Source organism: Salmo salar, chromosome 02, assembly GCF_965601325.2.
Source record: "Salmo salar chromosome 02, fSalSal1, whole genome shotgun sequence".
Taxonomy (NCBI): Eukaryota; Metazoa; Chordata; class Actinopteri; order Salmoniformes; family Salmonidae; genus Salmo; species Salmo salar.
In genome coordinates, this window is record NC_138292.1 from 31,595,891 (window position 1) to 31,607,943 (window position 12,053).

Here is a 12,053-nt window from a genome sequence, read left to right on the forward strand (position 1 = left end):
AGACTCTCTCTCTCTCCTCACTAGGTAGCAGTGATAGTCTATAGACTCTCTCTCTCTCCTCACTAGGTAGCAGTGATAGTCTATAGACTCTCTCTCTCCTCACTAGGTAGCAGTGGTAGTCTATAGACTCTCTCTCTCTCTCTCCTCACTAGGTAGCAGTGATAGTCTATAGACTCTCTCTCTCCTCACTAGGTAGCAGTGATAGTCTATAGACTCTCTCTCTCTCTCTCTCTCCTCACTAGGTAGCAGTGATAGTCTATAGACTCTCTCTCTCCTCACTAGGTAGCAGTGATAGTCTATAGACTCTCTCTCTCTCCTCACTAGGTAGCAGTGATAGTCTATAGACTCTCTCTCTCCTCACTAGGTAGCAGTGATAGTCTATAGACTCTCTCTCTCTCTCTCCTCACTAGGTAGCAGTGATAGTCTATAGACTCTCTCTCTCCTCACTAGGTAGCAGTGATAGTCTATAGACTCTCTTTCTCTCTCCTCACTAGGTAGCAGTGATAGTCTATAGACTCTCTCTCTCCTCACTAGGTAGCAGTGATAGTCTATAGACTCTCTCTCTCTCCTCACTAGGTAGCAGTGATAGTCTATAGACTCTCTCTCTCTCCTCACTAGGTAGCAGTGATAGTCTATAGACTCTCTCTCTCTCCTCACTAGGTAGCAGTGATAGTCTATAGACTCTCTCTCCTCACTAGGTAGCAGTGATAGTCTATAGACTCTCTCTCTCTCCTCACTAGGTAGCAGTGATAGTCTATAGACTCTCTCTCTCTCCTCACTAGGTAGCAGTGATAGTCTATAGACTCTCTCTCTCCTCACTAGGTAGCAGTGATAGTCTATAGACTCTCTCTCTCCTCACTAGGTAGCAGTGATAGTCTATAGACTCTCTCTCTCCTCACTAGGTAGCAGTGATAGTCTATAGACTCTCTCTCTCCTCACTAGGTAGCAGTGATAGTCTATAGACTCTCTCTCGCTCTCTCCTCACTAGGTAGCAGTGATAGTCTATAGACTCTCTCTCTCTCTCCTCACTAGGTAGCAGTGATAGTCTATAGACTCTCTCTCTCTCTCTCCTCACTAGGTAGCAGTGATAGTCTATAGACTCTCTCTTGCTCTCTCCTCACTAGGTAGCAGTGATAGTCTATAGACTCTCTCTCTCTCTCTCCTCACTAGGTAGCAGTGATAGTCTATAGACTCTCTCTCTCCACACTAGGTAGCAGTCCTAGTCTATAGACTCTCTCTCTCTCTCTCCTCACTAGGTAGCAGTGATAGTCTATAGACTCTCTCTCTCTCCTCACTAGGTAGCAGTGATAGTCTATAGACTCTCTCTCTCCTCACTAGGTAGCAGTGATAGTCTATAGACTCTCTCTCTCCTCACTAGGTAGCAGTGATAGTCTATAGACTCTCTCTCTCTCTCCTCACTAGGTAGCAGTGATAGTCTATAGACTCTCTCTCTCTCCTCACTAGGTAGCAGTGATAGTCTATAGACTCTCTCTCTCCTCACTAGGTAGCAGTGATAGTCTATAGACTCTCTCTCCCTCTCTCCTCACTAGGTAGCAGTGATAGTCTATAGACTCTCTCTCTCCTCACTAGGTAGCAGTGATAGTCTATAGACTCTCTCTCTCTCTCTCTCCTCACTAGGTAGCAGTGATAGTCTATAGACTCTCTCTCTCCTCACTAGGTAGCAGTGATAGTCTATAGACTCTCTCTCTCTCCTCACTAGGTAGCAGTGATAGTCTATAGACTCTCTCTCTCCTCACTAGGTAGCAGTGATAGTCTATAGACTCTCTCTCTCTCTCTCCTCACTAGGTAGCAGTGATAGTCTATAGACTCTCTCTCTCCTCACTAGGTAGCAGTGATAGTCTATAGACTCTCTCTCTCTCTCCTCACTAGGTAGCAGTGATAGTCTATAGACTCTCTCTCTCCTCACTAGGTAGCAGTGATAGTCTATAGACTCTCTCTCTCTCCTCACTAGGTAGCAGTGATAGTCTATAGACTCTCTCTCTCTCCTCACTAGGTAGCAGTGATAGTCTATAGACTCTCTCTCTCCTCACTAGGTAGCAGTGATAGTCTATAGACTCTCTCTCTCCTCACTAGGTAGCAGTGATAGTCTATAGACTCTCTCTCTCTCCTCACTAGGTAGCAGTGATAGTCTATAGACTCTCTCTCTCCTCACTAGGTAGCAGTGATAGTCTATAGACTCTCTCTCTCCTCACTAGGTAGCAGTGATAGTCTATAGACTCTCTCTCTCTCCTCACTAGGTAGCAGTGATAGTCTATAGACTCTCTCTCTCCTCACTAGGTAGCAGTGATAGTCTATAGACTCTCTCTCTCTCCTCACTAGGTAGCAGTGATAGTCTATAGACTCTCTCTCTCTCCTCACTAGGTAGCAGTGATAGTCTATAGACTCTCTCTCTCTCCTCACTAGGTAGCAGTGATAGTCTATAGACTCTCTCTCTCTCCTCACTAGGTAGCAGTGATAGTCTATAGACTCTCTCTCTCTCCTCACTAGGTAGCAGTGATAGTCTATAGACTCTCTCTCTCTCCTCACTAGGTAGCAGTGATAGTCTATAGACTCTCTCTCTCCTCACTAGGTAGCAGTGATAGTCTATAGACTCTCTCTCTCCTCACTAGGTAGCAGTGATAGTCTATAGACTCTCTCTCTCCTCACTAGGTAGCAGTGATAGTCTATAGACTCTCTCTCTCCTCACTAGGTAGCAGTGATAGTCTATAGACTCTCTCTCTCCTCACTAGGTAGCAGTGATAGTCTATAGACTCTCTCTCTCCTCACTAGGTAGCAGTGATAGTCTATAGACTCTCTCTCTCCTCACTAGGTAGCAGTGATAGTCTATAGACTCTCTCTCTCTCCTCACTAGGTAGCAGTGATAGTCTATAGACTCTCTCTCTCCTCACTAGGTAGCAGTGATAGTCTATAGACTCTCTCTCTCCTCACTAGGTAGCAGTGATAGTCTATAGACTCTCTCTCTCTCCTCACTAGGTAGCAGTGATAGTCTATAGACTCTCTCTCTCTCCTCACTAGCTAGCAGTGATAGTCTATAGACTCTCTCTCTCCTCACTAGGTAGCAGTGATAGTCTATAGACTCTCTCTCTCTCCTCACTAGGTAGCAGTGATAGTCTATAGACTCTCTCTCTCTCCTCACTAGGTAGCAGTGATAGTCTATAGACTCTCTCTCTCTCCTCACTAGGTAGCAGTGATAGTCTATAGACTCTCTCTCTCCTCACTAGGTAGCAGTGATAGTCTATAGACTCTCTCTCTCTCTCTCCTCACTAGGTAGCAGTGATAGTCTATAGACTCTCTCTCTCCTCACTAGGTAGCAGTGATAGTCTATAGACTCTCTCTCTCTCTCTCCTCACTAGGTAGCAGTGATAGTCTATAGACTCTCTCTCTCCTCACTAGGTAGCAGTGATAGTCTATAGACTCTCTCTCTCTCCTCACTAGGTAGCAGTGATAGTCTATAGACTCTCTCTCTCCTCACTAGGTAGCAGTGATAGTCTATAGACTCTCTCTCTCTCTCTCCTCACTAGGTAGCAGTGATAGTCTATAGACTCTCTCTCTCCTCACTAGGTAGCAGTGATAGTCTATAGACCTCTCTCTCTCTCCTCACTAGGTAGCAGTGATAGTCTATAGACTCTCTCTCTCCTCACTAGGTAGCAGTGATAGTCTATAGACTCTCTCTCTCCTCACTAGGTAGCAGTGATAGTCTATAGACTCTCTCTCTCCTCACTAGGTAGCAGTGATAGTCTATAGACTCTCTCTCTCCTCACTAGGTAGCAGTGATAGTCTATAGACTCTCTCTCTCCTCACTAGGTAGCAGTGATAGTCTATAGACTCTCTCTCTCTCCTCACTAGGTAGCAGTGATAGTCTATAGACTCTCTCTCTCCTCACTAGGTAGCAGTGATAGTCTATAGACTCTCTCTCTCTCCTCACTAGGTAGCAGTGATAGTCTATAGACTCTCTCTCTCTCCTCACTAGGTAGCAGTGATAGTCTATAGACTCTCTCTCTCCTCACTAGGTAGCAGTGATAGTCTATAGACTCTCTCTCTCTCCTCACTAGGTAGCAGTGATAGTCTATAGACTCTCTCTCTCTCCTCACTAGGTAGCAGTGATAGTCTATAGACTCTCTCTCTCCTCACTAGGTAGCAGTGATAGTCTATAGACTCTCTCTCTCCTCACTAGGTAGCAGTGATAGTCTATAGACTCTCTCTCTCCTCACTAGGTAGCAGTGATAGTCTATAGACTCTCTCTCTCCTCACTAGGTAGCAGTGATAGTCTATAGACTCTCTCTCTCCTCACTAGGTAGCAGTGATAGTCTATAGACTCTCTCTCTCCTCACTAGGTAGCAGTGATAGTCTATAGACTCTCTCTCTCCTCACTAGGTAGCAGTGATAGTCTATAGACTCTCTCTCTCCTCACTAGGTAGCAGTGATAGTCTATAGACTCTCTCTCTCCTCACTAGGTAGCAGTGATAGTCTATAGACTCTCTCTCTCTCCTCACTAGGTAGCAGTGATAGTCTATAGACTCTCTCTCTCTCCTCACTAGGTAGCAGTGATAGTCTATAGACTCTCTCTCTCTCCTCACTAGGTAGCAGTGATAGTCTATAGACTCTCTCTCTCCTCACTAGGTAGCAGTGATAGTCTATAGACTCTCTCTCTCCTCACTAGGTAGCAGTGATAGTCTATAGACTCTCTCTCTCCTCACTAGGTAGCAGTGATAGTCTATAGACTCTCTCTCTCTCCTCACTAGGTAGCAGTGATAGTCTATAGACTCTCTCTCTCTCTCTCCTCACTAGGTAGCAGTGATAGTCTATAGACTCTCTCTCTCTCTCTCCTCACTAGGTAGCAGTGATAGTCTATAGACTCTCTCTCCTCACTAGGTAGCAGTGATAGTCTATAGACTCTCTCTCTCTCCTCACTAGGTAGCAGTGATAGTCTATAGACTCTCTCTCTCCTCACTAGGTAGCAGTGATAGTCTATAGACTCTCTCTCTCTCCTCACTAGGTAGCAGTGATAGTCTATAGACTCTCTCTCTCTCCTCACTAGCTAGCAGTGATAGTCTATAGACTCTCTCTCTCCTCACTAGGTAGCAGTGATAGTCTATAGACTCTCTCTCTCTCCTCACTAGGTAGCAGTGATAGTCTATAGACTCTCTCTCTCTCCTCACTAGGTAGCAGTGATAGTCTATAGACTCTCTCTCTCCTCACTAGGTAGCAGTGATAGTCTATAGACTCTCTCTCTCTCTCTCCTCACTAGGTAGCAGTGATAGTCTATAGACTCTCTCTCTCCTCACTAGGTAGCAGTGATAGTCTATAGACTCTCTCTCTCTCTCCTCACTAGGTAGCAGTGATAGTCTATAGACTCTCTCTCTCCTCACTAGGTAGCAGTGATAGTCTATAGACTCTCTCTCTCTCCTCACTAGGTAGCAGTGATAGTCTATAGACTCTCTCTCTCCTCACTAGGTAGCAGTGATAGTCTATAGACTCTCTCTCTCTCCTCACTAGGTAGCAGTGATAGTCTATAGACTCTCTCTCTCCTCACTAGGTAGCAGTGATAGTCTATAGACTCTCTCTCTCTCCTCACTAGGTAGCAGTGATAGTCTATAGACTCTCTCTCTCTCCTCACTAGGTAGCAGTGATAGTCTATAGACCTCTCTCTCTCCTCACTAGGTAGCAGTGATAGTCTATAGACTCTCTCTCTCCTCACTAGGTAGCAGTGATAGTCTATAGACTCTCTCTCTCTCCTCACTAGGTAGCAGTGATAGTCTATAGACTCTCTCTCTCCTCACTAGGTAGCAGTGATAGTCTATAGACTCTCTCTCTCTCCTCACTAGGTAGCAGTGATAGTCTATAGACTCTCTCTCTCCTCACTAGGTAGCAGTGATAGTCTATAGACTCTCTCTCTCTCCTCACTAGGTAGCAGTGATAGTCTATAGACTCTCTCTCTCCTCACTAGGTAGCAGTGATAGTCTATAGACTCTCTCTCTCCTCACTAGGTAGCAGTGATAGTCTATAGACTCTCTCTCTCCTCACTAGGTAGCAGTGATAGTCTATAGACTCTCTCTCTCCTCACTAGGTAGCAGTGATAGTCTATAGACTCTCTCTCTCCTCACTAGGTAGCAGTGATAGTCTATAGACTCTCTCTCTCCTCACTAGGTAGCAGTGATAGTCTATAGACTCTCTCTCTCCTCACTAGGTAGCAGTGATAGTCTATAGACTCTCTCTCTCCTCACTAGGTAGCAGTGATAGTCTATAGACTCTCTCTCTCCTCACTAGGTAGCAGTGATAGTCTATAGACTCTCTCTCTCCTCACTAGGTAGCAGTGATAGTCTATAGACTCTCTCTCTCCTCACTAGGTAGCAGTGATAGTCTATAGACTCTCTCTCTCCTCACTAGGTAGCAGTGATAGTCTATAGACTCTCTCTCTCTCCTCACTAGGTAGCAGTGATAGTCTATAGACTCTCTCTCTCCTCACTAGGTAGCAGTGATAGTCTATAGACTCTCTCTCTCCTCACTAGGTAGCAGTGATAGTCTATAGACTCTCTCTCTCTCCTCACTAGGTAGCAGTGATAGTCTATAGACTCTCTCTCTCTCCTCACTAGGTAGCAGTGATAGTCTATAGACTCTCTCTCTCTCCTCACTAGGTAGCAGTGATAGTCTATAGACTCTCTCTCTCCTCACTAGGTAGCAGTGATAGTCTATAGACTCTCTCTCTCCTCACTAGGTAGCAGTGATAGTCTATAGACTCTCTCTCTCCTCACTAGGTAGCAGTGATAGTCTATAGACTCTCTCTCTCCTCACTAGGTAGCAGTGATAGTCTATAGACTCTCTCTCTCTCCTCACTAGGTAGCAGTGATAGTCTATAGACTCTCTCTCTCTCCTCACTAGGTAGCAGTGATAGTCTATAGACTCTCTCTCTCCTCACTAGGTAGCAGTGATAGTCTATAGACTCTCTCTCTCCTCACTAGGTAGCAGTGATAGTCTATAGACTCTCTCTCTCCTCACTAGGTAGCAGTGATAGTCTATAGACTCTCTCTCTCTCCTCACTAGGTAGCAGTGATAGTCTATAGACTCTCTCTCTCTCCTCACTAGGTAGCAGTGATAGTCTATAGACTCTCTCTCTCTCTCTCCTCACTAGGTAGCAGTGATAGTCTATAGACTCTCTCTCTCTCTCTCCTCACTAGGTAGCAGTGATAGTCTATAGACTCTCTCTCCTCACTAGGTAGCAGTGATAGTCTATAGACTCTCTCTCTCCTCACTAGGTAGCAGTGATAGTCTATAGACTCTCTCTCTCCTCACTAGGTAGCAGTGATAGTCTATAGACTCTCTCTCTCCTCACTAGGTAGCAGTGATAGTCTATGGACTATCTCTCTTTTCTACTGCCGTGTCCCTCTGGTGGGCTGTAAAATGTATTTTCACAAATCAATCAACCTCTCCCTTTCCCCCTCTCTTTTTCTCACCTCACCCCTCTTCTCTTTCCTTTCTCTTCTTGTTGTTCTCTCTTCTTCTTCTCTCTTCTCTTCCTTCTCATACTTTCACTAATCACTTTCCACTTTCACTCATTTGCATTTATAGCCAGCTCACAACAATGTTGCCAAAACAATCAAGAGTCAACAGGATTTAAATCCTGTTTTTAATTGAATACCCCCCCCCCCTCCCCTCCAACTTAAAAAGATAGTTTGCACATTGACCATTTCTTTATGAAGAGTTTTGTTATTTCCACCTAGTACCTCAGTGTAATGTGATGTTCCTATTATGAGGTGGTAGTACATGGTCATAACAACGCTAACGATGCATTATAACTGCAGGGTTTTAGTGTTACTATTTATTTTTAAATCAAGATCAGGTGGACCTTCGCACTTCAGCAAACAAAGGAGGGGTGCTCAACATCAATGACAAAAATCATGAGAATGGCTTACCAAGATAAACTTCCAAGAGGTCTAATTCGAGGTAAAGAAGTTGGAGCATAGTTAAACACAGACTATGTTATTGCACTCCACTGCATGGAAGCCAACCATGGCTCACCTTCCTCCCTGCACTTTATAGCCATAGAACAGGTCTAAAAGAAAGTGGCATTCTGGCAGTACTAGATTCTTTTTACTGTCCTCCTTTCTATAATGCTGTTGTCTTGGTTTTTTGGGTCTCTGCGTCTCCGGATTCACAGACACCCAAATCACTTATGTATATTTTGACATGGCCTATTGACTAACGAGACACACTATTTATCTTATTATTAGTATTATTTTGTGCTATAATTTGTCATTTACCTTGAAATAAATTATCATTAAAAAAAGGGCCACTAGGCTATACATTGGAGCTAAGTGCAATGGTCAGTTCACATCCTGTTTTCATCCTGTTCAGTGGATTACAGTGAGCTAAAATAAATCAATCTCTGCCTTTTTTTGGTTGTGTGCTCCAACTCCTTTCTGCCTTGAATTAGTTTGGAAGTTTTTCTTGATAAGCCCTTCTCATTGTTAAATGTTCATTATCTTATTAACTCTTCCTCCCCTCCCTCTCCCCCTCCCCCATCCAGGTCCACAGTAATAACCGCCACACCCAGGGTGTGAGGGTCTTCAGTAAGGTAGAGTGTCAGTTTAAACCTGGCCTGTTACTCCCCTGGTCCTCGCCCCCCCTCTCCCTGGCTGTACCCCTGGAGGACCTGAAGGACCCCTCCTCACGCCCCATCTCCCTGCCCCTGGGGGGTCGCCCCGCCCAGATCTTACGCTGCCAGTTTGCCTTCGCAGACCGATGGATGCTCATCTCTGAGATCTCCTTTTACTCTGGTACGTTCAGAGTATTGCTCTCTTTCACTGCCTTTCATTCTCACTCCTCTTCTCTCCTTTTCTCTCTGATTCTCAGTCTCTCTCCCCTTCTACTCTGTGGGATTCATGGTTATCTCTGATTGTCTTAGGAAGTTGATCATCCTATTCTTGTTTATCCCCATCTCTCTCTCAGAGCCGTATGGGGAGGGTGTCGACCCCGTGGACACGGGCTCTGCTCTTCCTGCTCCTCCGGTCTCCTCCGCTACTCCTCCTCCTCCTGTCTTCCCTTCCTCTGTCAGCCCCGCCCTCAACCACAACTTCACTAGCGTTCCCTCAGGTGAGTCACCTCTCCTTCACCACTTGTACCTCTCTCTCATCCCCCTGTTCGTCTCATCCCCCTCTCTTCCATTCATCCCCCTTTTGTCCCACGCTCCTCTCATCCCTCACCCTTTTCCCATTTACACCCCTCTTCCATTCCTATTCCTCTCTCCTTTCCCCTCTCACCTCCTCTCCTCTCTCCTCCTCCCTCTTGCCCCTTGACCCACCAGTTGTGATGAGTGTGGGCATGCAGTGTTCTAAGTCGTGTGTTTAAAGCATTTCCAGAAACATGCAATGACAAAAGGACAGGGTATAAGAAGTAACCACACCACCCAGTGCTGGATATCAAGGAGCCATGTGTGAGCCGCCTCCTCCTCTGTCCATCATGCTGTGTTAAAACCCCTGGCCTCAGTCCAACCTCACACACTGCAGCTTGGTCTGGCAACATGGTCGTCTACACTGCAGCTTTGTCTGGCAACATGGTCATCTACACTGCAGCTTGGTCTGGCAACATGGTCGTCTACACTGCAGCTTGGTCTGGCAACATGGTCGTCTACACTGCAGCTTTGTCTGGCAACATGGTCGTCTACACTGCAGCTTTGTCTGGCAACATGGTCGTCTACACTGCAGCTTTGTCTGGCAACATGGTCGTCTACACTGCAGCTTTGTCTGGCAACATGGTCGTCTACACTGCAGCTTTGTCTGGCAACATGGTCGTCTACACTGCAGCTTGGTCTGGCAACATGGTCGTCTACACTGCAGCTTGGTCTGGCAACATGGTCGTCTACACTGCAGCTTTGTCTGGCAACATGGTCATCTACACTGCAGCTTTGTCTGGCAACATGGTCGTCTACACTGCAGCTTTGTCTGGCAACATGGTCGTCTACACTGCAGCTTTGTCTGGCAACATGGTCGTCTACACTGCAGCTTTGTCTGGCAACATGGTCGTCTACACTGCAGCTTGGTCTGGCAACATGGTCGTCTCCAGAATAATACACCTTTATTGTCCACGTGGAGTTGGACATCTCATATGCTACATATCATCACGCTCTCATGCTTTTCCGTAAGTTGAGAGAAACTCTCTTCTCCTCTGTATGATCACTCCTTCCATCCCTCATTCCTCCAGAACCCCCCACCACCAACCCCATGATGGACAGCACGGGTAACAGCACACTGTCAGGTGAGAGAGAGAGAGAGAGGGGGGGGGGGGGGGGGGTGGAAAGAGGGAAAGGACATTTCCCCTGATAACTGGTCTGTTTAACACAGCTTAGAGATGTCCTGAGACCATGAGGGGTTCAGAAGGAAATAAAATAGGGAGCGATAAAGGGCAGGAGGGAAGGATTATGGGAGGTGGAGTTAATGTTTTGACTCTGGGCCAAAGAGTGTAACACACTAACACAGCATGTTGCTTTGTGGTACCTCATCATATTCACATACAACAACACCACTACTTCCTTCCTGTGATCTCCCTAACTGCATGTTGAAAGAACCACTGTGGAACTAAGGAACATCAGACAATTACAGGCCTTTTTTTAATTTAAGAGGGCGGCAGTGTGTAGTGCTATGTCTGTCTTAACGCTGGAGAGAGAGGGAGACTTTACAACGCTGTTTTGCATCTTTGAGCTGAACTCATAAACTGTGTGCATTCTATTTCCTATATAATCAGAGCTGCTGCTCTCATGCAAGGTCATCTGGAACAGAAAACACGACTAAAACATTCTGTCTCCAAGACCAGCCCTGAGGCTTTCACAGACCTCCCCGGCATGAGCACGCATACTGTACACACACACACAACATGAACACACACACCAGACAGTCAGTGAGCTTGATGAAAGTATTTGGGTGTGACAGACTCTGACTATGTAGACCGTGCTAATACACAGACTGCAAAGCACATTAACACTTACACATTTACTGATGAAATACTCACTCTCTCACGTACCACATATACTGTCGCAAACACACACACACTCACTCACATACACTCACACATACACTTCATTACGTTTATGTTCTTCTCAGGGGCCGACTTCGATGCCATGACCCCGAGGGCGGGCCTTCCTGTCGCCAAGGACGACAGCAGTAACACAGCCATCCTGATTGGCTGCCTGGTGGGCATCATCCTGCTGCTATTAGCTGTGATCGCTGTCATTCTGTGGAGGCAATACTGGAAGAAGATACTGGGCAAGGTGAAGGAGGAAAGGCTTTCAGCAGGACTTTCAAAATGGCTACCACTATCTGTCTCACGTATCTTTACATTCTTACTTACTGTGCATGTTGGCTTTTCAGGCTCAAATTAGTCTGTCCAGTAGCGTGTGTGTGTGTGTGTGTGTGTTGTGTATGCATGCGGTGGCCTGCGTGTGTGTGTTTTGCTAACCCTCTCCTTGTCCTCTCCAGGCCCAGGGCAGTCTGTCCAGTGACGAGTTGCGTGTCCATCTGTCCGTCCCCTCGGACAACGTGGTGATCAACAACACACACAGCTACTCCAGCCGCTACCAGCGAATACACACATTCCCTGACGACAGGGACAGGGAGCGCTGCGACGGAGAGGGAGAGTACCAGGAGCCCAGCGCACTGCTCCGACCACGAGACCACACTGGACGAGACAGCACCGGTAAGACATGGCCGCAGTGAGACCACAAACACACTGAGACAGTGTCAGTTTGACTGAGAGATCGAGATACATAGTTAGAGGGAGGGAGGGAGGGAGGGAGGGAGGGAGGGAGGGAGGCAGGCAGGCAGGCAGGCAGGCAGGCAGGCAGGCAGGCAGGCAGGCAGGCAGGCAGGCAGGCAGGCAGGCAGGCAGGCAGGCAGGCAGGCAGGCAGGCAGGCGATTTGACTAGAAAAAGAGAAGGAGATGTGGTACAGTACAGTAAACACACAACAGGATACAACAGATCAAACACTAAAACTAATCATGACACCATTAGATCCTGATGATAGACACAGACAGGCAAATAG

The 12,053-nt window shown here is 46.5% G+C and overlaps 1 protein-coding gene across 4 annotated transcripts in view; it reads left to right on the top strand.

Annotated features, from left to right (window-relative positions):
- LOC106579511 (epithelial discoidin domain-containing receptor 1) overlaps positions 1–12,053 on the top strand; it is an 87,003-nt gene that overhangs the window by 59,914 nt on the left and 15,036 nt on the right. For 3 of the 4 annotated variants that reach the window (XM_082961837.1, XM_082961839.1, XM_082961845.1), the window contains exons 9-13: positions 8,546–8,795; positions 8,968–9,111; positions 10,219–10,272; positions 11,115–11,281; positions 11,490–11,706. In XM_082961837.1, coding sequence (XP_082817963.1) covers positions 8,546–8,795; positions 8,968–9,111; positions 10,219–10,272; positions 11,115–11,281; positions 11,490–11,706 — 832 coding nt within the window. The remainder of the gene's footprint in view (positions 1–8,545; positions 8,796–8,967; positions 9,112–10,218; positions 10,273–11,114; positions 11,282–11,489; positions 11,707–12,053) is intronic. The other variant, XM_082961842.1, reaches the window with a different exon arrangement.